At 46.0% G+C, this 26,310-nt stretch overlaps 3 protein-coding genes across 3 annotated transcripts; all 3 read left to right on the top strand.

Moving 5' to 3' along the window:
* The first annotated feature begins 7,807 nt into the window (after positions 1–7,807).
* Positions 7,808–12,594, top strand: LOC127298870 (uncharacterized). Its single transcript, XM_051328729.2, has 4 exons — positions 7,808–8,172; positions 8,717–9,343; positions 9,831–10,550; positions 11,654–12,594. The coding sequence occupies exons 1-4, from the start codon at positions 7,882–7,884 to the stop codon at positions 12,380–12,382; spliced, it is 2,367 nt and encodes a 788-aa protein (XP_051184689.1). The 5' UTR covers positions 7,808–7,881; the 3' UTR covers positions 12,383–12,594.
* A 4,497-nt stretch (positions 12,595–17,091) lies between these two features.
* On the top strand, positions 17,092–21,620 carry LOC127298871 (protein PEP-RELATED DEVELOPMENT ARRESTED 1 homolog, chloroplastic). Its single transcript, XM_051328730.2, has 9 exons — positions 17,092–17,382; positions 18,064–18,219; positions 18,605–18,673; positions 18,780–18,950; positions 20,170–20,313; positions 20,464–20,610; positions 20,708–20,773; positions 20,876–20,935; positions 21,036–21,620. Exons 1-9 carry the CDS (start codon positions 17,125–17,127, stop codon positions 21,078–21,080), a joined length of 1,116 nt encoding a protein of 371 aa, XP_051184690.1. The 5' UTR covers positions 17,092–17,124; the 3' UTR covers positions 21,081–21,620.
* A 133-nt stretch (positions 21,621–21,753) lies between these two features.
* LOC127298872 (uncharacterized) lies at positions 21,754–23,740 on the top strand. The gene is made up of 3 exons (XM_051328731.2): positions 21,754–22,111; positions 22,214–22,514; positions 22,781–23,740. Exons 2-3 carry the CDS (start codon positions 22,284–22,286, stop codon positions 23,615–23,617), a joined length of 1,068 nt encoding a protein of 355 aa, XP_051184691.1. The 5' UTR covers positions 21,754–22,111; positions 22,214–22,283; the 3' UTR covers positions 23,618–23,740.
* Positions 23,741–26,310: the final 2,570 nt, after the last annotated feature.

Below are 26,310 nucleotides of genomic sequence, written 5' to 3'. Positions count from 1 at the left end.
GTTCGTGCTGCTCGGCTACTACTACTCCTCAGATATCTCTAGGCTTGTTCTCCTCCGGAAGCCTCCCCAGATCCGTAGACGATGATGTAGTCTACGCCTTCAACTCCTCCTGAGAGGTCAGGTTCATCATAGCCGATAATCTCGGCTCCTTCAGTGTTGTCGTAGTCCTCCTCCAGACGGTTCAGACAATCTAAGCATGGGATTTAAGAGTGGTATGAGTACGAGCGTACTCAACAAGTTCATTATAGATAAGAGGTGTTTAATGCACTAGCTACGATATTAGACCAGAAAGTCTAATACCAATGCAAGTTTTGACAAACATTTCTTCAAGAGATTGCTTTTATTTCAAAGAGCTATGTCCGTCAGCCTTCACCGGTTTACTAGAACTTCATGGAGCTCCTTTCCGGCAGCGTTCGCAGTTCCTCATCCCGGAACAGGGAGTGACAGGTCACAGTTCTTTACACTCTGCAGAGGTGTGTTGCTTTACCCATAAGAGATCTTAACCTTGGTGCCAACCGGGCAGCTTTCCCGTCCACACTTCCTTCGGTGTGAGGCCCGGTATAAGGTCTAGCCAATCATGTTCCTCCGCTACCTCGAACACCCACCCTTTGTTGCATGCCCCGACCCTGGGTCCTCGCCGGTCCCATTATTCCCACTCACGGGTGGACCCCGACCACGACGACAGTTTGGGATCGAACCAAACTCCTTCGCCGGTAGCTGCAACCCATCATAGACCGCAATACCGTGGGGACTTAAGGCTTCCCCAGCCAACCGCTTGCACTTCGAGCGACAAGTGTCTACGGACTATGCCGTGGGGACTTAAGGCTTCCCCAGCCAACCGCTTGCCCTGACAGATACAAGTGTCTACGGTAAAGCGCATCCGTTGATGAACGAGAGGTGGAAACACTTTTGACTACTCCGTCCCACTCCGGATCTTATGGTTAACACGGGTATTACGGCACAAGAATCACTGGCGACATTTGTTGTTTAATCCTAGATGGATATAAACCCGTGCAATGGAACCTCCACCATATCAACACAATCCATGGTTCCATTGCCCACCACATAGTCATATTCATAGTTATGAAAGTAGTGGTTTTGATTTTTGTGCAATAGTGATAACCATAATACTTTGCAAGTAATTTGATAAAAATACTCAAATGACATGAGCAAGTGATGAACTTGCCTGAACACCGCAAAGTTCGCGGTTGGAAGGTGTGGGTGACCCTTGTCCTCTTGTTCTGAAAAATAGCATCATTATCCGATAAGGGCAATGGTTAAAGAAGCAATTATGCATGATTCCATTTTTAGGGTTTGTTCCCCCCTTCCGATATCGTTATTATTTCATGTAAGAGGTTAATACTAAGAATAATTTGGGGATACTTGATTTAAAGTAAAATACAACCTTGAAATGTTGTCAAGGTGTTTTTGAAGTCCCAATTCATTAATGGACTTATTTTTATTATTGAAAATTTTATGTGTGATTTAAATGATTATTTAAATCATCAAATGAAGACTTATTTTTAATTGTCTTCAAAAACTCTCTTTTGTATTTTATTATGATAGAGAATTTTATGCTGATCTATTTTCATATTTTTAATTATTTTTTTTAGAGCTATCAATCATTTTTTATAAAATTCCAAAGTTTCTGTATTTAATGTAATTATGAAAAGACATATTTGCCCCTGGGCCCACCTGTCAGGGTGGCCCAGCGGGTTAACCCTAACCCGAGCCACTTGTGGCTCGGTCGGTCGCACCGACCCCTTCTCCCCCACTCGCGCACGAACCCTAGCCCTCACGGGCTCTGAAGATCCCCGCGTCGCCGCCGTCTTCTCCGAATTGTTCCGGCCATCATCGGCCGTCGCCGCCGGCGAGACATGGCGCATCTGAACCGCCGTGCAACGGCGCTCCAGATCCACCGCGGTGATTTGTGAAGCGCCGCCTGCTCGTCTTGCCTCCCTTCGTCTCTGGTCGCCTGGCGTGGAGTGCCGTGGCGATCTCGTCGCCACCGACGTTCCTGGATCTTTGTGGCGCCGCCGTGCCCGACCGTGGTGGTCTTTGGTGCCGTGACGCCGCCATGGATTGGCCTGGCCTGGCGCTGCTGCGCCCTCGGCGTGTGCCGCCGTGGCCGCCATGGCCGTGCCCTGCACTTCGCTTCACCGGTGAGTAACCATAGCCTCCTTCTCTCCCTCTCTGCTCTGCTCACTTCTCTCCTCATCCTCTTCGTCTTGCTCAGCTACTGGCCTGCATCTCCATGTTGAGATGCTTGCCGTGACTATGTGCTGCTGCTGTGTTTGTGTTGCTATGCTACTGTGCCTATATGCATTTGTCTTTCTTCTGTTCTTTCTCCATTACTAGCTGTTGCAACTCATGAGCTCTTGCTTAAGATCATCTTTGTGGTGCTCTGTGTAATTAAGTGGCTCCTGCTGTTGCTTGGTGTACTATGCCTCTCCTGTATATGCCATTGCTTGCCCCTGACTTGATCATGCTGTGATGATCCTTGCCTTTGGCAAGTGCCAGTGCTCCTGATGAGATTTTATCTGTGCTACAATTCATGGACATGCTCATTTGAGCCTAGTTGTTGATTTAACTGCCCCTTTCTTTGATGGAGTGCTTCTGGATACAATTGTGCTGCCTGATGCCCTTATCTGTGATGCAATTGTTCAGTTATCTGTTCATGTGTTAATTGCTTAGAATGAGTTCTAGCATGCAGTAGCATGCTCTAGCAAGCTTCTGGTGTTCATATGATCACCAGTTGCTTGTAAAAGCTGCTCTTTGGTGTCTGTGCCTCACTGTTGCTCACTCTATGCTGTGTGTGTATCACACAGGCTTGGCCTGATGTGATTGTACTTGCTCAAGCACCTGTTGATACTTGCAGTGATCCACTAGATCATTAGTAGGTGTCTGTTTTATGATTTACTTGTTAATCTCAATTATCTAGATTGCTTTAATTGATGAAGTGGAGAATTGATGTGAACTATACAGTGATGATCATCATAATTGGTTGGATTAGGCTAGATGGATGCCCACAGTGGTTGGGAACCCTAGCCCATCTTTGAACCCAATCAGGGTGATGATATATGTATTTGGCTTGTTGGTGTGGTTGCTCTAGGGTTTGAGGTGACCATGGCAGTAATCTTGTGCTGCCCTAGGGTAGCTCCCCTATTTGTTGGCTAGCTGTGATTTGGTGGATATCTCACTGGAAGTAACCATGTTGGTTTTCCAGTACCTTTACTGTTGACAACAAAATAGACAGGATCTGTCTAATATCTGATGGCTTGCTTGGCTTTAGGTGCTGGATGATTTTGGAATGGCTAGTTAGGGATTAATCCAGGTTGGATTTCTCTGGGATGTCATCTTGTTGACATGCCAATGTTCCCCTTGGAAATCTCTCACTGTCTGTTCTCTAGTTTGCTTGCACCAAAAGGCTTAGTAGCCAGATGATGATGCAAACAGGGTTTCATACCCACTTTGCTTCTGTGATGCAAGTGTATGCTTATTTATGAGCAAAACAGAGTTTTGCTCAGGTTGATCTTGTTTATACCTCACTCCAGCTCCTAGGTGATTTGTTGATGTAGAGGTTTTGCTTCTGTGATGAACTTGTGGTTGGTTTACTTGCCCTGCTCCTCCTGGTGATCTTGTTTTGATTCAGTGGTGAGATTGAATGCAGTTGAACAAAGACCGGGCCGTTCTTCTTGTTCTAGCTGTTCTTGGTGTTCTTGGTAACTTACCACTCTTGCTGTCGATGGATGAAGCAAATGGCTAGGGTTTGGCTCACGAAAAGGTTATATATGGTGCTCTCTGGCTCTCCCTGGTCGATGACTCTTGCTTGTCACTTTGGTGACTCACTTGTGTGTGTGTCTTGCATGCACACACACCCGTGAGCAAAGCCGTGTGTGTGTGTGTTGGCGAGTCTTGTGCACTGAACACAGAACTTGGTCGTGGCATGGATCAGCTCGGCCACTTTGGTCCTATCTACTCATTTCACATTTCTATTTGATTTCTAACCTGCCAAGTGGCAAAGCCACTTGGCTTAATTCTGTTTTTGCTTTGATTTGTGCAGGGAATCAACAATTGATCCAAGAATGGATCTGGAGCTCATCCAATCCAAGATCAAGTGAAGATGATCTTGTAGTATTTAGACTAGGGTTATTACTTGTACTTTTCTTTTTATTCTCTTTTATTTATTTCATTTTCACCAATTCTTGTAATGTGTTGTAATTCATTTATTTTCTCTTATGAATATTGTAATGACAATGTATATTGTGTGATGATCAATAAAGCTCAAAGTTTTCTCTAATGAGCTTTACTTTATTATAATTATTCATCTTGTTTAATATTGATTGTTTACTTAATGAATTTCCTCAATTGAATTATTTAGGTAATTATTTAATGTTTGAATTTGAAATTCAAATTCAACATTGGTTTGTATTTAACCATGTCACTTCATTTAGAATTCAATCATGCAACTCTCCCCTCTCTTCTTAAAACCCTAAACTAATGAAGTGAGATACAAGTTTGTCGCACTCTCGAAATCCTAATCCTGTAAGGTGTCGAGAGAGAAACTTGTCCCCCTTCGATGCAATTTTTGTTTAAAAGCGCGAAATTTCCCCAGAATTTACTATGCAATGCACATCCCTTTCTAAAATCTACCCCTTGATTGTCTCTAAACCTGGGACATTACACAATATCAGGATGAGCATGATTGCAGAGTTAGCAATTTTAGCCTCCGTTCGAGAGAGATGATCCACCATGTCAGACCACGAGAGAACCCCTCCAAAATGTAGTGAGCAAAGGAGCACCGCAACGCCAGGTGATCTGAAGTCTCATCAGCGGCATCGCAAAACGGACACACCACGTGGGAGGGGAGGCCACGCCGCAGTCAACGGTCAGCCGTTCAACACCTGCTACCAAGAGACAACCAAGCGTGAAACCTGAATTGTAGGGGGTGAAGGAGTTGTACACATGAGTTATGCCGAGAAGTACAATGAAAGAACACACGGTAATATTGCATTCTTACGAATCAAACGAGCATCATAGGAAATAATTTAAGGAACCAAATCGCGTGTGAAATTCCTCTAATTCATCTCTACTCGCTTATATCTACCAAAGCATATCATAGCTCCAAAACGTGGCATTGACTTTTTGGCTTTTTATGCTAGAGAAATGCCTTTTTTAGGGGAAGCGTGGCATTGCTAGGCCTAGGATGAGTCGAACACGAGGGCCCGAGCCTCCAAAGAACAGCATACAAATCTCCAACTCAAAGCCCAACAAACCACCCGAAGTCTGGTCCATTTGAACATTTTTTAAATATTGAACATTTTTTGGATTTATACATTTTTGAAATTTGAATATTTTTAAAATTTGAACATTTTCTAAATTCCAAAATTTAATCATTTTCTAGGCTCGAACATTTTCGATTTTTTTTTGAAATTATTTTTTGGGACATGAACAATTTTCAAATCTAAACCTTTTCAGTTTAATTTTTTTCCAAATTTTGGTTTTTTAGATTTCAACCTGAGCGAATCTGGCTATCTCCTGCATGAAGAACGACAAAAAAATCGAACGAAGAAGCGACGGCCCACCCGGGATCCCCTTTAGGCGTCGCAATTTTTTTAAATAATACATTTTTTCAGCAATTTTACGACTTTACGTCAATTTCAAAATTTTACGAATCCGTGACTCGGGTGGTTGGACAGCCACCGATCGATGCATTGAATGCCCAATCAGCCCCATTTGTGTCATGTGGCATGCACTTTTGATATGGTTTGTGTAGGCTGTTCGGGCCGGATTGAGCTTCAGTGACTTTGCCAACCCACAAAGTCACTGATTTTGTGACACTTACAAGTGGGATCAGATGGAACCTTTCATTATGTGTGCCCCACATGGCCCCATTTGTAAGTGTCACAAAGTCAGTGACTTTGTGGGCTGGCAAAGTCACTGAAGCTCAATCCGTTCGGGCCTGCTCAAGCCATGCGGTTGGTCGGCCACTTAAATTAATTGACTTAATTTTATCAACATATACGATGTATCTCGATGTATTTATTAAATAGATACATCTATGTTCAAATAAAATTAAATTAATTACTAATATAAATCGGAGGAAATATTATTTTAAAAAAGAATCGCGTCCAGCGCTGAATAGGAGCTCCCGACTGGCCCCCAGGCCCCAGGCCCTGTTTGTTTAAGCTTCTACTTCTGCTTTTCAAGCTTTTAGGATCCAAAAGCAGGCAGGTCAAACAAACAGCAAGAATTACAAAAGCGCTTTTTGGAAGCGCGGCAAGGAAATGAACTACGAGCGCGGAAGCGACTGGAGACCTGCTTCCCGAGCTTCCCCCGCTTCCCGAATGGTAAAGGACTTTAATATACCCAACGCTTCACAATATTTACGGGGAAACTGCCATTCGATATAAGTGCGGCCTGCCCTCGCAAGGCCACCCAGCCCGACACCCCGTGCTCACATTTCCCCCCACCTCCCGTCCCGTTTCCACAGAAGCCTAGAGTTAGGGTTTCCCATCCCTGGCCGCCGTCGCCGTTCCCAGCAGCCGTGGCCACCAGCAACCGCCGTCGACGTCCCAGCACTCCTCCCCCACTCCAGTCCCTTCTCCCTGGAGCTCGCCGCCATTCCTGTCCTCCTGAAGGTCGCGCCATACCCGTCGGCCGCCGGCGATTGGAGGCGTTCAGGGCGCCGCCAGCAATTGCAGGTGTTTGAGGCGCCGCCGTCCCTGTGAGCATCATCGGTCGCCCGAAGGAGGAGCTCGTAACCGTCCTCACAACCGAGAGGAGGAGTTCGTGTCCCCGTCATCTCCATTCAGCGGCATTATTTGTGGTCGGGATCCCCTATGCCTAATCTCCTATTCCTGTATTGGATCTCGGGAAGGCATTGGCCGCTCGATCTTGCTGTCTCAGATCTCCCGTCGCTGTAACAGCCAGATCTTCTCCATGAATTCATACTGTGAGATAACAAATGCACTGCTATAGGATGTGCGGATGTATGCTCGATGGATGCCTGTATGTACAAGAGTTCAGTTCTAAAAAGTTCAGTTCTATAGGATGTGCAGTTTTAAAAAGTTCAGTTCTGTATTCTTTGCTGCTTGATTGGTCTGTTGGCGGCTTGGTGCATGAATGGCTAGATGTTTGCACCAATTCTAAACATTTTGTACAGAATATTTTTACATTAATTCTAAGAATGAAAATAGTTAAAAGTTGGCTAAATCAGGTTGGCTAATATGGACTTTTATTGATGGAGAAGTCTTGCAATATAATTGTCTCCTCCGGCACGTCCATGGGGGGAGGGGAGGTCGCCATCCATGGTGGCACAGTCGACAGGCTAGATGGCGGTGGCACGACGGTGGGAAAGGGAGTGTCGGCAAGGTGGGCACGGACTCAAGCGGCAAGGTGGGCACGGACTCAAGCTTGAAGAAAAAGGAGGGTTGGGGCGAGCGACGTGGAACGAAAATATACTTTTCCATTTAAAATTATTGTAGCAAAAAAGGTAAATTGAGAAAATATGATAAATATATAATAAACAGTTAGAAATAGCTAATTCGTCTTAAATCAGCATTTATTCAACATCCTCAGCGCTGCGGGGCATTTTGGACATTTCACTCTTAAAATCAACAGCAACCACCACAAAAAGCTATCCTGCCAAACATCAAATTTAGCTTCCAACAGCTGCTTCCTGCAGCTGCTTTTTCACAGTCCACCAGCTACGGCTGCTTCTCAAAAGCTGCAGCCCAAACAAACATACCCTGGTCCTTCGGTCCTTCCATTCCATCTCCCTCTACTCCATTCGTTCAGAATTCCCTCCCATTTCCCCCTCAAAACAATGAAAAAGAAAGAAACCTCCCGTTTCTCCAGCAGAAATCCCCTTCTCCAGCCATGGCCAAGAACCACGAACCCGCCACCCCGGCGGCCGCCGCCGAGACGCCGTGGAAGGGGCGTCTGCGCTCGCACCACGCGACTCCTCTCAGCTCCCGCTCACCGTGGATCCCTTCCCGACCATCCAGGATCCAGAACAACGACGAGGATGCCCGGAGGTTCAGGACACCGGCGACGGCGAGACGCCGCGACGAGGGCGACGGAACCGTGCGCCGGTCTCTGAGGGTTCTCGCGCGCCGGTTCGGCGGCCACGATGCGGCGCACCCGATCGTGCTCGACGACGAGGACGAGGTACGCAGGGGAAATAAACCCGTTCTTGGTTGCAGGAACGGGGCTCAATCTCGGGGCGGGGGTACGGGATATCATGTCGATGCGCCCGGTTTCCTCCTCCCCGCGCAATGTGCTTGTGTTGGGCAGGAGGTGGCGTGATTCGGCCACCCTGTTCAGCTCTAGACAAAACCCTATCTTCTTCCCCAAATCTGTCGCCGGTTCTTGATTTCTGGGGATTTCGTACCAACGACCAGCTAAGAATGTTAACATAATCCGTCGTGCTACCAAGCAAAATCTTGTTCTACTTCGACAGCAAAAGATTAGTTTCTTGCTCTATGTTCTCTGCCACTGATAGTTTGTTCATCCCCCTCTTGATTTTTATCCATTTCATGCCTGTACGATCATCATATTAATTAATATGCTTGCTAGTTGGAAGGCTCGATTCATTTCATTATTGGCACTTGATCGCATATCATGGTTTGTTAATTGGTGATTCAGCTGCACCTTTTTAACAGCATAAAATCCTGTGGCGAACAATGTTTTAAGTTTTACCTTTTGTTTGCAGGAATGCGAAGTCAGGGGTAACCAAACAGCGATGACGCATGTTCGGAGATCTGCGCGGTTCCAGCGAGGTGGTAAGAGTCTGAGTAAGCCACCAGTGGGGAAGGAAAGTCACCGGAAACGGCCGCCGCGGATACCGAATCGCCGGGACATTGCCCATAACAGGGAGACTCAAAATGCTGCTAAGAGCGGCAAGACGCGAGAGAATCCGACAAGGAGTAGCCAGAGAATCGCTGCAGTACAGTCTTCAGCAAGGATGAAAGAACACAAGGAGCTCCAGACATTGTATGAAGATGCCCAAGACGTTCCTGCCAGGAGAAAGACTGCACATGCATCTTGCAAAAAGAGCGAGATGCAAGAGCCAAAGCCCAGTTGTTGCGAGGAGCCGACAAGGAAGAGGATGAGAGGCTCGGAGAGAAGGCCGGAATCAGGGAAGCAAAGTCACCCATCTGGTTGTCCAGAAGTTGCACCTATCACTAAACCCAGAAACATCATCCACAAGAAGGGTGGAAATGATCCTTCTTCCATAGTGCAGCCTAAGATCAGTGATGAAACGCTGATGAACACCAACGAAGGCAATGAAGAGCAGTGTGCGGAGCACCCGATTGTGCTCGACGAGGAGGAGGACGAGGTAGGGGAAATAAACCTCTTCTTGGTTGCAGGAATGGGGATCAATCTCGGGAGGGGGGTACGGGATATCATGTGGATGTGCCCGGTTTCCTCGTCCCTGCGCAATGTAGTACTTGTGTTGAGCAGGAGGTGGCGTGATTTGGCCACTCTGTTCAGGTCCTCCTTGAACAGCTAGACTAAACCCTATCTTCTCCCCCAAATCCGTCACTGGTTCTTGATTTCTGGGGATTTCGTACCGACGACCGACTAAGAATACTAACATATCCCAGCACGTCATGCTACCAAGTAAAATCTTGTTCCATTTCGATAACAAAAGATTAGGTTCTTACTCGTATGTTCTATGCCACTGATATTTTGTTCACCTCCCTCTTGATGTCTATCCATTTCATGCCTGTACGATCATCATATTAATATGCTTTCTAGTTGGAAGGCTTGATTCAGAGATCAGGAATGCGAATGATGTTTTAAGTTTTACCTTTTGTTTGCAGGAACGCGAAGTCAGGGGTAACCGATCAGCGACTACGCCTGTTCGGAGATCAGCGCGGTTCCAGCGAGGTGATAAGAGTCTGAGTAAGCCACCAGTGGACAAGGAAACTCACCGGAAACGGCCGCCGCGGATACCGAATCGCCGGGACATTGCCCATAACAGGGAGACTCAAAATGCTGTTAAGAGCGACAAGAAGCGAGAGAATCCGACAAGGAGTAGCCAGAGAATTGCTGCACTACAGTCTTCAGCAAGGATGAAAGAACACAAGGAGCTCCAGACATTGTATGAAGATGCCCAAGACGTTCCTGCCAGGAGAAAGACTGCACATGCATCTTGCAAAAAGAGCGAGATGCAAGAGCCAAAGCCCAGTTGTTGCGAGGAGCCGTCAAGAAAGAGGACGAGAGGCTCGGAGAGAAAGCCGAAATCAGGGAAGCAAAGTCACCCATCTGGCTGTCCAGAAATTGCACCAATCACTAAACCCAGAAACATCATCCAGAAGAAGGGTGGAAATGATCCTTCTTCCATAGTGCTGCCTAAAGCTAGTGATGAAACGGTGATGAACACCAAGGAATGCAATGAAGAGATGTGTGGGGTTAAAGGAGGAGAACAGCAGCAGCTTTGTGCTTCAGATGATTGGACAGAAGAGCAGGACCTGACATTGCGCCAGGCTTACTTCACTGCTCGACCATCCCCACATTTCTGGAAGAAAGTTTCCAAATTGGTATTGCTAGTCCTCCCATTTTGTATCTCCAGTGGTTTGTTCATATCTTCGTAGATACAAGAGTTGTTTGATAGTTAGTTGCAGAAATTGCCTTACGAAAGCATCATTCTGCGTTGTTGTTTTGGCTTCACTAATATCAATTGAAAACAATGAGAATGCTGCAGTTAAAATATTATTCTCGGAAAGGGTTTTCCTGTTATGAATATATTATACATACATGGCCAGGAGCTATTCATTGGTCTTGGTGCTAGGATTTGCGATACTCCTCTGCAATGTTATGTTGATGTGCTTTTTAAGTTTTTTATAAGCAGTCGACATAAACCATGTACAAGTGTACAACGCTAAACAAATGTCCAAAAGACTGCCATAGTCTGACTTCAACATACCAGTAGTGTCAGAGTAAGCAAAATAGTAGAGAGCAATTCTTAAAAACAAGAACTCATAAAATTTGCAAGGGTTTGTAATCATGGCGAAAAAGAACATTGCACACTCAGTTTGTCCTTTTTCTTTGAAGGGAGAGCATTAATAGTGAATAAATGCTTTATGTGTGGTATTTTATGGAATATACAGCTTACTGAATATGCACCTTAGAGCTAGTAATTTTCCTTTTTAAACTGAAAAATTCCTGTCAAATAACTAGATACAAAAGTGCCGCAATGGTTACAATTAATTTGTAGATGCAAGAAAGTGGCACTAACATATGGCATAAACTGTAAAAATAGTGCAATGATACTAGTTACATTGTATTCTTTCTTCTCATCACATGTTGACACAAACATGGATGTGGAATACATGGCCATCAGAACACGTTTCTAGGTACATGATTCATGCAAAAACATGAGATCAGATTGCTGATATTTCAGTTCTGCTCTGCAAGTGCTGTTTCAAATGGAGTTGGTTTCAGCCATTTCTAGGGATTCTTTAGTCTTTATTTACTACATGCCATGTCTGATAGCGTGTCACTTTTTTTGACTCTATTTGGTACTTAGCTGAAGGACATTAGTTGCTTGTCCTATAGATTATTCAGCATTTTCTAGGTGATTTGTTCCTTTACCATTTTTGTTAGTTCAGCAATTGTTGATAGTTGATACACATCCTTTCAGGTGCCAGGAAAATCTGCCCAAGAGTGCTTCAATAGAGTTCATGCTGACCTTTCAACACCCGCTCCAATTGCCCCTCGACCTCGAACAAGTAAAATACAGTTTTCTCCTCTAGGACATTTCAAATTGTCCGATTCAAAAGTTCCAAATCTGTTGGAACCTCTAGTTGGAAGACGAAAGACCGCCAAACAGAAGAGCCTAGCAGCACAGAAGACAGTGAGACATTTGCTGAAGAAGCATTCCCTAATTGACCAAGCTCAAGAGGCTGATCACTTCTCTATATTTGAAACTTCACCATCTGCTTTACAATTGAACATTCCGCTTGAGGATTCTCCTGGAACCCCTGACAACTGTATAAATTCTTTTCCCCTCGTCAAGTACAGCGTGAGTTCTTCAGCACGTAAGAGACCGTTGTCAAAGTTAAAAACTAAGCAAGCTGAACTGAGTCCAGCAGTTCTGAAGCCTATAAAGAATGTAGTTTTACATGAGAGGTACATTAATCAGTTGTCCCGAAGAGAGGTGGCAAAAAAACCTCGTAAGAAAGCTGCTGGCACCAAAGCAACTGATCCTGAGAAGCCTCTTTTGGAGCAGCAAGCTGGTGTTGTGAAGGCTGCAAAGAATGCTCTTATGTCAGAAGCAACAGACTTCATATGCCAGTTTAAGAAGTTACAAGCCAACTCCCTTGCACATGTTCTGGAAAACAGTGAAGACGATGTGGATAATTCTGTGTAGTGTCATAGTGGTCCCAAGATGCTTTTAGCATATATGCTCTCCCCTCAATTTTAAAGCAGCCGGATGGCATGTCGTTAGCTAACTATAGTTAGTAGACTAAGACTGTAAAGAGACTGATGATAAGTCATGGAAGTTATAGTTCATTATATTCTGTCAAGAAAGTTATCAATGCATTGCTAGCATTAGCATATCAAGGTTATGGTTATCACATACAGCTATGGTCAAGACCTCATACGCTTCATTTTCGTACAGTCCAATGCTATTTACATTCAGTTAAACTGTTGGTGATTTGCTACAAGATGTCATGCAGAGTAATTCTCAGAACTAACATATTCTCTAAGTCAACAAAGTATGGCAGCTGATCATACATATAGTCTGATATACTTTCAGTCATTCTTTTGATAAGCCTATGCAGGTCAGGTGTTCCTCACTTCTTCTAATACCAGAACCCTTCTACGGAGTAGATTCATATTTTCGTGAATAATTTCCGTGTTACTGAGCAGGCACCTTTCCAATCAGGAATTCCCTTATGCCCTGTTTGGTTGCACGGAATTGATCTCTGAATTGGCTTTTCGGAATTAAAAACCCAAATTCCAGTGTTTGGATGTGCGTGGTATTGGCCCCTGGAATCCTGGACCAATTCCGAGCTGACCCCCGCGCCCACCTAACTTACCTGTGCCCCAATTCAGAGGTCTGACCCTCCGTATTGGCTCCGAATTGGAGGGTGACGCTTCGCTCCTTCCAACTCGCTTCGCTTCGCCTTTGTCCCCAAGTCCTCGCTTCTCTCAGCGCCGCTGCCGCCGCCGCCCACCGTCACCCTGGCCCTGGCGGACCCTCTCCGGCGCCGCCATTCACCGCCACGGTTCGGCCTCGATCTCCTCCACCAATTCCTCCACAGCGTTCCCTCTCTACGGCCCCACACGCGTGCCCACGCCCTAACCCCAGCTCGGTCGCCGGCCCTGATTTCGGTGCCGCCTTGCCTCTGCCAGCCCTCCCCCGCCGCCTACGACTCTAATACGGCCTCCTTGAGCCCCAGCTCGAGTTCTAGGCGGTGCGGCCCTCCATACTTGGGTGGATGGGGAACTGCGGTGGGGTGGATGGGGAACTCCTGCCCCGAGCTCTGCAGCGGGAGGCCATGGGGGCAACGCCTGGAAGGAGAGGCCGCAGGGTATACCGGCCACGACGGCTACGGCCGGGCCGCGCAGGACGCAGGGATTACGACCGGGTTCGCCGGACGCAGGTATCACGGCCACGCCATGGGAGCGAGCTAGTTCATGATTTGTTTCGCTGATAGCTTAGCCAATGTACTATTTCACAAGTATTTCAGAGTTAAAAAAACAGAATAGACCTGCACAAAAGAGAAATATGGCAAATTATAAAAGAATCATTCATATTAGACAATGTTATGTTGTTCAAAGTCAAAAAAAACTTTCAATTCCACACATCGTACAACCAAACAGGATTTGGTATTCCATTGTAACCTTAATTCTAGAGGTGAATACCACGCACATCCAAACACCCAAAATGGTATTCCATTGAATTTGTTGATTTGGTATTCCATTGTCAATTCAATTCGGAGGCGAATTCTATGCAACCAAACAGGGCATTAGGGCAGGAAAACAGAAATTGAAATCCAATTCTAGTAATCCCAATGTCAAGAAGCGTAGATAGTAATGGGACACCTTCTGGTTCTAGTTTTCTTTCTATGATTTCAGCACGTACATAAGTTATGTGGCATGTTTCTAGATGCCTTGACTGCTGAAGTTGGAGTCGTTTGTAAAGCTATAGCTGATGTTGCAGGTTTTATGTTTCCGTTGACAGTATTTCCATCCTCGGAAGGTTTGATCAAAGGCTGAAGCCTTGAGTCCGGTATCTTGAGAAAGAGCAAATGAGCGAGGATGCTTTGTCTCAGTGTAGTTGATCGCATATCTTCAGAAAGAGCAAATGATCAACTGCCTCTAGTGACGTCTCGATATTCCCATGTTCCGTTTCGATTTTGCATATCGCTCTTTTGCTTTTGCCTGGCATCAAGGACGCGGGAAATTTAAGAAGAGGGGTCATTCCCATGTCCAATGAGAGACTTCTCCGGTATAACCCCATTTTCAAACTCAGTTTGGCCTCCCGGCTAATTAATCGATTAATTAATTATGATCCATCCTAAGCCTATATCCAGACCTAATATACTAACTGTTCAGGAGACGTTAATCCTGCATCTATCTTTGTGACTGTACGATTGTATGAGTTTTCTGGTACCATGCATAAGTGCTTTCCATGGTTTGTACTGAATGTAAATCCTACTGTTCTACTTAATGGGTGTCGCTTTCTGATTCTGATGGTACTGCTTCATATATCCTGTGGTGTGCCTCTTCTAGTTCCGAGTCTGGCCATCTCTCATTTGTCTAGTATATAGTCAGTTCATAGGAGGATCCAACTGTCCTAAGGCTGGTGCCAACGCGGGCGGCAGCGCGGGCGGTACCGCCCGCGACGGGGCGAGAGGGAGGCGACAGGCGGGCGAGACGGCAGCGGCGGGCGCTGGATCCACCGCCCGGTGGTAGCGCCCGCTACCGCCCGGCTGCCGCCCGCGTTGGGGGCGAGAGGGAGGCGACAGGCGGGCGAGAGTGGGGCGGCAGCGTTGGCACCACGGGGCGACAGCGCGGGCGAGAGGGAGGAGGTAACGGCTAGCTGACGTGGCGCGATCTGATTCGTCCACGTCAGCTAGCCGTTGGGGTAGCCGTTGTTGCCTCAAAAAAATCGAAAAAAGCCAAAAAAAAAACCCCAAAATTTCATCCCCACTCCCTATAAATACCCCCCATATGGTTTCACTCACTCCACACCCATTTCATCTCATTCATCTCCTTCACTCTCTCAAATCTTCTCCACCATGTCTGGTTGGACTCCAGATATGACCTCGTTCACGGATCTTTTGCAGCCCGACGGGTCACCAGTACACCTAGATGATGTCTCTCCGACACATCGTCGCTCCAATGTCGGTTCTTCGCCGCTTCCCCGAGTTTTATACTCCTCCGGCACACCACCTCCGGGGCCATATGGGCCATACGCTCCACCTCCGGCGCCATATGGTCATACCCTCCGCCTCCGTATCCATACCCCCCACCACCTCCACATGCTCCACCTACAGGTAGCGGGAGTGGGACTGTACCTCCTTACCCACCACCTTCGTACGGTTCATACGCTCCACCTCCGTATCCATACGCGCCATATGGTCCGTACCCCCCACCACCTCCTGAAGCCAGTGCTCCAAGCTTTGAGTCCGATGCCGCGGAAACAATCGTACCAAAGCGTCCAAAGAGGCTTGACTGGACAACTACGGACGAGGAAAAACTGGTACTTTACTTACCCATCACATATTTATTTCGGGGTTGGTTCTTCCTTGGATTTTTTCACTAACAATATCTATTTCGGGGTAGGTTCATGCTTGGATTTTTAACTCCAAGGACTCTGTCGCCGGTAATTGCAACACCGGCAATAGTTTTTGGGGTCAGATAGCTGCAACCTTCAACTCTACCTCGGATCCTGCCCGTCGTCGAACCTCGAAGCAACTGAAGGATCATTGGAACGCCTACAACAAGGAGGTGTCCCTGTTCAATGCATACCACATCCAAGAAGAAACGTTACGTCAGAGTGGAGCAGACGATGCAATGGTCATGAAGGCGGCAATGGAGAGGTACGCGAATGACAAAAGAGTGACTCAGCCGTTCAGACGGCACCACTGGTGGCAAGCTGTTCGCAATGAAGCGAAGTGGAAAGGACAACATGGTCCTGGTAGTGGATCCGATTCCACTTCCAAGAGAAGCCGTCTGGGAGTTTCTGGTGAGTACAGCTCTAGCGAGGCGACGACGGAGGAGGAGCGTCCAACGGGCCGCGATAGGGCCAAGGTCGCGGCACGTAAGGATAGGAGGAAGGGGAAGGAATCCTCATCAAGCAGTGAGGTAGCAAGTAAATCCTTCGCGATGAAGAACATGTGGAATAGTTTAGTGAAGGCTAAGGTACTCAAGCAATGAAACAAAATGAAAGACCGATCAACCGCCGACATGAACGAAGCAGAAAAGCGCAAACATGCGAAGGCCATCCAGATGGTGGAAAAAGAGCTTGGTCTGGAAGATGATGACGAGGAGGAGGAGGAGGAGGAGGAGGAGGAGGAGGAGGAAGAGGAAGAGGAAGAGGAATAGAATTTATTTTTTATTTATTATGTAATTTTTAAAATTTATTATGCAATTTTATTAATTATTATGTAATCGGTAACATTTTGAGTTGAATAAAATAATTTTCTTGCATTATTTTGAATGTCTATAAAAAATCGAGTGAAATAACTTAATCTGAAAAAGAAATGGTGATGTGGAGGAGAGAGAAGTGAGAGCTGGCACTATAGCCCGTGCACTGGCACCGTGGGATGAGAGTGGGGTGAGAGTGAGGGTAAAAGCTGACGTGGCGAGGCAATAGTGGGGTGATGCATTGGCACCAGTCTAAGTTCGGGCACGCGTCCAGACTTTCGACCGGTCGAGCAACCTATTTTAATGAAAATTTAATGAATATTTTGATAAAAATTTAGCCGGGCTTACAGTGCGCCCAAGATTAATGAAAATCTTGGGTCCGTCACTGAGTCAGTTTACCTTCCTCTGTTACATCTTATTATATAAAAAAATTAAAATAATAATTGAGACGCCGTAAACCCAGAAGAACCCCATCCTGTCTCGAGCATCCCGAGCAAAGCAAGCAGAGCCATGGCGACGCTCTCCGTGGCCCGCAGCCCGCCCTCCGCCTGCTCGCCCCGCAGGCCCGCCGCCTCCAACCCCAACCCGCTGCTCCCCTCCCGCTCCACCCTCGCCGTCTGCCTCGCCACGAAGCCCAAGGTGCCCCTCCCCATCGCCTCGCCATCCCCGCTCGGGAACGACCCCGCCAAATGGGACCCCGCCGAGTGCGACGCCCTCCTCCGCGGCGGCGAGCAGGTCGCCTCCGTGCTCCAGGAGATGCTCAAGCTGGTACAGGATCTCATCATCTCTTCGCTTGTTTTCCTATCCATGGATATGTAGAAGCTTTTGTCCTGTTTTGCTCAGTTTCAGTCTTATCATAGAGCAGTTTCATGGACATGCTTGTAGTATCTCCGTTTGAAATAGATGATGTTTTTAGACATTGCCACGCTCTCCAGAACGTGTATTTGACCATTTCTTTTTCGCATATATGTTCATGGAAAATTCTGAAATTATATAATATGAAAGTACCATCCACGAAAAATCTGATTATATTATTTTCACCTCGCCCGTATTTATGAACATAACAGTATATATTACGAACAATGATCCAGTGAATTTTTTTCTACATTAGCTTTCAAAGTTTGAGCGCATGGTGTTCTAGTAAGTCATGTATCTACCAACAAAGGTAGTATCACTTGTGGGTTTTCTCTTAGCTGAATTGGCTCATATGTTCGATTGAGCCATTGCAATGATTATTTTTCTGTCCATTGTGGTATGTTACATTTGATAATCGAGCTTGGATGTAAGTTGTATTAAAATTGTCGAACCACCAAGAATAGGTGAATCTGAACAGTGACTCAGATTATCTTGGTATACTTCACAGTGTGGGCCAGCTGTTAAAATTTCCTGCTTTTGAGGGTTGTAACAATGTGTTTTTGTTTTGGTCTATGTATGCTGGTGGTATTGTAGATGGAAGACATGGAGATGGATGGCGAATTTGCAGCGGTGGCCGTGGAGCTTGTGGCGCAGGGAGTCATTGGGAACAGGGTTGATGAGATGGAGTCTGGCTTTCTTATGGCACTCGATTACATGATACAGCTCGCACAGAAGGATGGTGATGATGAGGTAGCTTGGTACTTCCTATGCCTGACTAAGCATTCTACCATCAATTGACCTGCATCTACCTTCTCTGGATGAACATTCCTTCAGAGAATCTTATGTAGGAATAGGGTAATGCTGAAGTCCGCCAAACTGTTGCGAGACATGCTTACTAATTTAACACCTTAATCTTATAATTTCAGTCATTTTGAATTGACCACCGGCCTTATCTAGACATGGATTTAAGTTCCTGAAGATATCCCTGAAAATTGTTTTCTTCAATTTGATATAACAGTTATTTGCGGCACTGTTATTAGCTGGAGTTACTATTTTTATCCTGTTATATGTATATGCTTTTGTCTGTCTTACTAGCTTTGTCTACTTGACTTATATATCAGTTTTATGATGGCAGCGTCACTCTCTTCTTGAAGTAGTCAAGCAGACAGTGCTTGACCATCTCACGAAAAAATGCCCTCCACATGTAAGTCTTACTTCTAGCGCAACAATCTATGTGCGTGAATACATCAGTTTTTATTTCTGTAGGCATAGTTTAGCTGTCTGACAAGTGTGCGCGTCTTATGAACCAGGTTCAAGTGGTTGGACTTCTTTGCCAGACTGAAAAGAAGGAGAGCAGGCATGAATTACTACGTCGTGTGGCTGCTGGTGGAGGTGTGTTTGAAAATGATAAAGGCCTGAAGGTTCAAATTCCAGGAGCAAATCTCAATGACATAGCAAATCAGGCGGATGATCTGCTGGAGGTAGGTTGAAGAGCATGAACAGAGTTGTGCATTGATGATGAATATACGATCTTGACATCTTCGTACCGAGATTCTTGGTCCTTTTAGTACCCATATAATAATAGGAGCACATGTAGTATTGGCTTGCGGAGCATCGGCTCCTGTTGCTACATAGTTTTTTACATTATTACTATGATCATTAGTTATGTCTCAAATGAACACACGACGTAATGAAAAACAAATTCTACTCTTCAAGATAGAGAATATTTACAACCTTTGCATAGTAGTTGGTGCAGATCATGCCTATCAGTTGCCTCTTAACGTTCTTAAACTTGTGTAGTTCTCTTTCCGAATGCATATAAGTGCCTCCCTGATTAATTGCCATGGGCCCGCGGCTGCTAAAAGTTATGCTGGTGTACAGCTCTTCTGTAACTTCTATTTATTATTTGCAGACTTCTAATGGACTGAACTATATAATAGTCCTGCCAGTTGGATGCATTCCAGTAAGAAAACTAGTGTGTTGATGACTTCAGTGTTAGGGGCATGATGGACATTACATTGTTTGGACTTTGGCCATTCTTTATTTACCATCCATAAATGTAATTGATTTCTGTGTCCGACTTAAAAAAAACGTTGACCAACAAGGGAATGATCCCTCCTTTGGCTATACGTTGTTAGGTAGGATGAGACTCTCCCTGCGGATGGACACTAGGATGACCCGGTTTAAAGTCCGCCCCTCCCAGCGAAATTACTGCAAGGTGGGGATTCGAACCTGGGTGGGCTGGCTGCGCACTCGCTAGCGTTGCCACAGAGTTAGCACTCAGTTCTCCTATGTCCGACTTTTGACCTGTTTGAGCTGGTCATTTTAGCCTTTTAGCCAATGTGACCGTGGATAGTTCAAGTTCGTATGAGATGTTACTTTTTAAAAGATTTGAGTCCGTTTGCTTAACTTTAATCACCCTTCACTCCCGTTGAACAGATAATACACATCATTGTGTATTATTGATGTTCTGAAATTGGTCAAAACTGAGATGCATCCTCACAAACAACTAACTATAGCGCGTATTCTGCATGTGATACACACTGCACATTGTGCCTTATCTGAAAATATCAACGCTAGCATTGTGAACTATGCATTTTCAGTTACCTCATTAATTGCTTGAAGTAACTAATTTATTTGGATGTTCATGTCAACAAATAGTTCCCTAATATTTTGACATAATTTTCTGTATTGCTGCAGACAATGGAAACCAGATCCAAAGTTCCCGATCGAAAACTTCTGGCCAGACTAGTTATAGTAAGAGAGGAAGCTCGAAATATGATGGGAGGTGGCCTTTTAGACGAAAGAAATGATCGTGGTCTCAATACCCTTCCTCAAGCAGAGGTATGTTTTAGATATGTTGAGACTCCTGACATGACACAGTCGGCATCTTTAATACTAAATTACTTCGCTGTGGTTCAAGATCTGCTCTGCTTTGGTATAAGAGCTGCTCTGTTTGGTCTGTGATCCTCATGAGCAAAAGTGGTGGAACAGGTGAACTTCTTGAGCAAACTGGTTGCTCTGAAACCAGGGAAAGCAGTGGAGACGATGATTAGAGATGTTATGCTTGGCAAAGGGGAAGGTGCCGATAACACTGAACCAAATTCAGACCTGGAACCTCCAACTGGGACAGCTGAAAAGGTAAAGCCTTGTTGGATACAACTTGGATAGTTGATTTCATCACGAATTCACACATAGTAACCAGACTGTTGACTCCACGTGCTTACATGAACATTAGGAAAATGTAACGGACCGCAAGCCACACCCTGTCCGTCCAGGAATGTTCCTTGAGACAGTTTCTAAGGTATTATAGTAATTTGTAAAAAATGCATTTTTTGTTCAAGTTTCCTCCCAGTATTTACGGTTCATATTTGTGTTTAATTCAAATTCTTCAACTTGTGGTAAGGTTCTTGGTGGCATATACGCAAGTAACACATCTGGCATTACAGCACAACATCTAGAATGGGTGAGCTGCCATATTCATTCCTTTAAATTATTAGTTTTCCTGTATGCCACTCTTGGCCGGAATATAATGTGGTGTTTCCATATTTGACTGACTGCTATAGGTACATGAAACAACATTGAGAATTCTTCAGGAGATAGCCTTCTAATTAATGTTGCATGCGATCACTTGCACATATACGGAAAATGTATACAAGCTGCTATCGACATATTATTCTCGTTACGGAGCTTGTTCATGGGGTGGGTCAGAAATTATCTAGCTGAGAAATGAAGCAGAAGAAATACAGTGACCGGGGGCGCCTGAAGGCCAATGATTTACTTGCAGAAGAGTACCATGGTATGATCATGCGCAGGCTGCATTCTGGGAGTAACTTGGAGACTTGAAGATGAGCACAATGGGAATTATGGGATGGTTAGTTAGAATGATGCTAGTAAGTAGCGATAGCTTTCTTCAGGTAGTAGTGCGCGTGGACCGTCATGTAGCTGCACTAGCCAAAGTGAACATACTACTACCGGACCAAAAAGGGTTTTGCAAGGTTCTTAGATAGTGTAGCCTACCTTGGAGCTTGCAACTTTGATTCGCTGGACGCTTTAGGATGTGTGTTCAGGTGCAGCGATAATATGTTCCTTTGTAGCCGGTTTCTTGACTTACTTCATATTCGTGCACTTATCTGGGTGATCAGACCTTACATGCTGCGCGCGAGGTTTAACTCCGGGTGACATTGCCCTCATGGTGTTGGTTTCTTTGCTTCCAACCACACCACACGCCCTACAAATGCATGGAAGAAAAGAATGTTTTGGGTGGTGCCAACAGCTAAATTTGGCACACGAAAAAGAAATGGTGCAGCAGACATTCCTGGTAGCACGGAGAACCATTCGTGGTCGTAAAAGAGGCGGTTGTTCGAAATCTCCAGAGCCCAGGCAGAGAGTCACCACGCCAATACTACGAGCAAACCGTAGGTGAACCAGAAATGTTAGGGAAAACAAGGCAACGCCGTAGCCAACGTCCCAGACATGCAGCAGGAGGCCGTTGGGTAACGCCGCCCGGCCAGCTCTTCTCCCCGGCCGTTCCTCCCTGATTAATTCAAACCAGGAGTCTTGCTCCGCTCCCGATTCCGCGTCGTTCCGTTCCTGAACCGAGGAGGGTTCCGTTTCGGACTCATCATCAGGCCTATTCAAGGTATGTCGACTGTAATTCCGTTTTGATTGTTTCGTTCAATTCAGGAGGAGGCCATTGCCTATATATATGGGATCTTGGTGCTGACTTTCCATGGTGGAACAGAGCTGAATCGTACAAGGAAGCGCGGGGTGGTCTCTAGCGTTTGGTTTGCATTGACACGATCGACATTCCGATGACGACGTCGTCTCTGTCGTCGGCGCTGAGCTCGATGGAGGTGATGCTGGACGCGCTCATGCAGAGAGGGATCGGGAAGCCGGACGACAAGCCCAAGGAGGACACAGCGCCTCCGGCGCTGCCCACACGCCCCACCGTGAGAGGCCGGCCTCCCTCCGTGCATAGGCCGGGTTCCCCGGCACCATGGCTTAATCGGCCACCCTTGGCCCCGATTCCTCCGCCGCCCCAGGTGCCAACACCAACTGTGCATTAACATTGTTTCCATTGCATGCCTGAAAAAAGGAAATTTTGTTCTGCTGCATTTTATAGGAAATTTCACATCTGCTCAAACCTCTTGATTTCTTCCTCTAAAAAAACCTGCTACAAACGAAATCCTCTCTCTATATATATATAGTTGCATCGAGCATGGTCTCTACTATCCCTGCATTTTTTAAATCCTGCGAATAAAAGAGGCCCTAACTATCTTGTGGATGACAATGATTTGGGTCGTTACAGGAAGAAGAAGAAGAGGAACGGGACAAGGAGAAATGCACAATCAATTTGGAGCTGGAAATGCGGGCTATCAAGGCGGAGGAAGATGTGAAGCAGAGAGACGACGACGTGAGACACAAGGACGAGGAGATCTCCGGGCTGAGACAGCAGGTCGAGCACTACGAGTCCCGGCTCTCGGAGTGCGAGGCCAAGATGAGGGCCGTGGAGGAGGAGCTGCAGAGGCAGATCGCCGCCCTGCAGCAGCAGGTAGAGGCACGCTCATTGCAGATGGCTCGGAGCGTTGCGAGTAGACCGTCGACGAGCTGCCATCACCGCCGGGAACTATCCAGCGTCGGTATCACGCGGGCTCCGCAGCCTCCGGTCGCAACGGCGGCAGAGGAGGCGTCATCCGTCAAGCGCCCGGAGCAGCATGCCGACGTTGTCACGAAGAAGAACCAGGGGGCGCCGGAGAACCTCGCGGAGGAGTTCGTGCGGGAGAAGCAGGCGTTCGAGCACGCAGCAAAGGCGGTGGCCGAGGTGAAGCCGGGCACCATGTCCGTCGACGAGCTCAGGATGCTGAAGCGGCAGTTCGTCGCCTGGAGGAAGGAGTACGCGACGCGGCTGCGCAAGGCCAAGGCGGAGCTCAGGAAGCGCGTGCACTCGGAGAAGAGCCACGGCCACGGCCACGACCAAGCTGCTGGCCACGGCGGCAACCAGCGGCGCCGGTGGTGCGGCTGGTGGAGGACGATCAAGATGCCCAAGTTCAGGGCCCCGAAGAGGTGCTGCACTTGCGCCATCAAGTTCCCAAGCCCTTCGTCCTGCTGTTCCTGCTTTTCTTGCTGCTTTCGGCGCCACCGATAGTCATGCGGATGAGAAGAAGACTACCGGGGGCCGGAGAGAAGAGTTCATTGTAACTTTGTAGTGTATATTGCTGGTGTGAACTGTTGATCTGCTGCAAAAATTCTGAATCTCTATTAATGTTCACAGATCATTTGAAAAAAAAAAATCAGAACTCGATGGGTACTCCAGCCTACCGATACAACAAGAAGTTGATATTTCACATGGGAAATTTTACCCCATCCACTCCATCCCCAAACAGGTGCCCACAAATTCAGTAAAAAAATCAATCATTTCTAAGTTTGATTACATATACTCCTTAATTTGTTTGTAAATATGAGATGTTCCTGTGGTTGGGTGGTTAGGAGGGCAGTGGTACCCCCAGCCCACCAAAGTTCAAACTCTAGGTTTGACACTTTGGTGTCTCATTAATGAACGAAATATTTTTCAATAGGAGGCGACGTTCCCATCGACAGCGAGACGATGAAGTTTCTTACACACAGTCTCTCGGAGGTGCTCATAAGGGTAGGGTGTGCGTGCGTTCATAGGGGTGAATATATGTGCGTATATATATGTGAGCGTCTAAGTTTGTACTGTGTTTCACAAAAAAAAAATTACAAATTATATTTAGGACACATGGAGTATAAAAGATTTTTTTTTTGAACTCAGGCTGCTTTATATTAATTTTGAACACACAAGTTTTGATTGCAATCACTCTTTAACCTGTCTACCACACACAGAGGAACATTCCCCAACACTACACACTCACTTGACACATTATGCCCTTCTTTTGCCAGACCATCTGCAACAGAGTTGGCCTTCCTGTTTATTTTGGACACATGACAAATTTGGAACAAAGTCATGATGATTTCGATGTCTTGTACAGTACCTGAAATCAAAGATTTGCTGCTCTCATTTCTCTTCACTCCATTTACTAGAAACGAGTTATCACTCTCCACTTGAATCGGTCCAGCATAAAGCGGCAAAGCAGCTCTTAGACCATAGAGCAGTCCCAGCGCCTCGGCGGTTACTACATTTGGACAGTGAGGAATTGGTCCCCAAGCAGACATGATCACTCCTCCTGAATCATCTCGAAGGATTGCTCCCCAAGCTCCTAACCCATGTGCCTCCAGGAAGGAAGCATCTGTGTTCAGTTTTGTCCACCCATGGTTTGGTTTCTTCTAGAGATCAACACAAATACTCATCGCATTTTCATTCGACTGTAAGCACTCATCTACAACCTGTTTGCCTTTTCCATTTTCATTTTCACCCAAGTTCTTTATTCCCTGAAAAGCTTCAAAATAAGACATTAAGTAGAGTGCCGATTGTTCTATTCCGCATTTACCATCCCCAAAAATAATGTTGTTTTTCATATGCCAAGCCCTCCACCAAATAAACAACATCTTGTCTCTTTGTGTTTTGTCAAGTTGGTTCAGTAAAATCAGAGCCCAATCTTTACCTGTATCCCTGAGTTTTCCATCTTAGAAAGCACCCAATTCTCACTTAATCTATGCCTTAAAGCCTTTGCCTTTGTACATTCTACCATCGCATGATGGCTTGTTTCATCTCCCATCCCACATATAGAGCATGTGGGTATCATATCCATATTTCTGTTACATCGTGTAGCTTGAACACCAAGGGAGTTTGTGGCAAGTTTCCATCCAAACACTCGGATTTTTGGTAGAACATTTGCCTTCCAAATCACATCCCACATCTCTCTTTCACCTGCAGGTCTGCTACTCCCACCTGCTTTTATTCCTCTCTCTTTGAGATCAAGGCCAAGTCTATATGCACTCTTTACCGAGAACATACCTGATTGGTCATAAGACCAGGCGAGCCAATCTTCACCAGCACAAGCATGTATCTTTATTTGTAGCACTGTTTCTGCATCTGCGGGGTAGAACACTTTCCTCACCATGTCCTCCTTCCACATCTTAGTCGATGGCTCTATCAAATCAGATACCCATTTTATCCTCAACTTACTTGCATTGTCCATAGGTTTCATGTTTCCTCTCGGCAGCCAATTGTCTCTTCATACTCAGATTCTTGATCCAGAGTTAACTCTCCCCAGATCATGCCTTGTTTGAGGAGCTCTACGCCAAAGGTAATGCCTTGCCAACACGGGGAAGCATTTTTTGGAAAGACTGTATCTAGTAGCTCTCCTGCGGGGTAATACTTTGCTTTTAAGAGCCTGGCACAGAGGCTCTCCGGGTGCTCTAGAAGTCTCCAAGCCTGCTTAGCTAAGAGCGCTTGATTGAAGATTCTTAGGTCCCTAAAACCAATCCCCCCTTGAATTTTCGGTTTTGTCATTTTCTCCCATCCTAACCAATGAACTCTTTCCTCCTTTCCAACTCATCTCCCCACCAGAAATCTCTAATGATTTGTGATAAATCATCACAAAAGCCAGAAGAGAATTTAAGAACACTCATAGCATACGTAGATATAGCTTGAGCAACAGACTTTATCAACGCTTCTTTTTGCTGCTCCTGACATGTATTTTTCAGACCAATCCGAGCATTTCTTTCGAAGACGCTCTTTCGTTGGTTGGAATTTATCATTTTTCATCCGTCCCTCTGGAATTGGCAGTCCAAGGTACTTTTCATCAAAGGACGTGCTCTCCACTTTCAGAATTTGTGCCACTTCTTCACCATCATCCATAGTACAATTTTGTCCTAACATTAAAGAACATTTGGCCGGGCCAAGTAATTGCCCAGTAC

This window comes from Lolium perenne, chromosome 5, assembly GCF_019359855.2.
Source record: "Lolium perenne isolate Kyuss_39 chromosome 5, Kyuss_2.0, whole genome shotgun sequence".
Taxonomy (NCBI): Eukaryota; Viridiplantae; Streptophyta; class Magnoliopsida; order Poales; family Poaceae; genus Lolium; species Lolium perenne.
The sequence above is the reverse complement of the archived record's forward strand: the minus strand, read 5'-3'. Positions and strand labels throughout refer to the sequence as shown.

Bases quoted from the DNA above. Each gene is read 5' to 3' on its own strand.
- LOC127298871 (XM_051328730.2), top strand. From the start codon at position 17,125: ATGGCGACGCTCTCCGTGGCCCGCAGCCCGCCCTCCGCCTGCTCGCCC. The intron at 20,314-20,463 runs GTATGTTTTAGA...GTGGTGGAACAG, and splicing joins ATACCCTTCCTCAAGCAGAG to GTGAACTTCTTGAGCAAACT. The intron at 20,774-20,875 runs GTATTATAGTAA...ACTTGTGGTAAG, and splicing joins TCCTTGAGACAGTTTCTAAG to GTTCTTGGTGGCATATACGC.
- LOC127298872 (XM_051328731.2), top strand. From the start codon at position 22,284: ATGACGACGTCGTCTCTGTCGTCGGCGCTGAGCTCGATGGAGGTGATG. The intron at 22,515-22,780 runs GTGCCAACACCA...GGGTCGTTACAG, and splicing joins CGATTCCTCCGCCGCCCCAG to GAAGAAGAAGAAGAGGAACG.
- LOC127298870 (XM_051328729.2), top strand. From the start codon at position 7,882: ATGGCCAAGAACCACGAACCCGCCACCCCGGCGGCCGCCGCCGAGACG. The intron at 9,344-9,830 runs GTAGGGGAAATA...TTTTGTTTGCAG, and splicing joins TCGACGAGGAGGAGGACGAG to GAACGCGAAGTCAGGGGTAA. The intron at 10,551-11,653 runs GTATTGCTAGTC...ACATCCTTTCAG, and splicing joins GGAAGAAAGTTTCCAAATTG to GTGCCAGGAAAATCTGCCCA.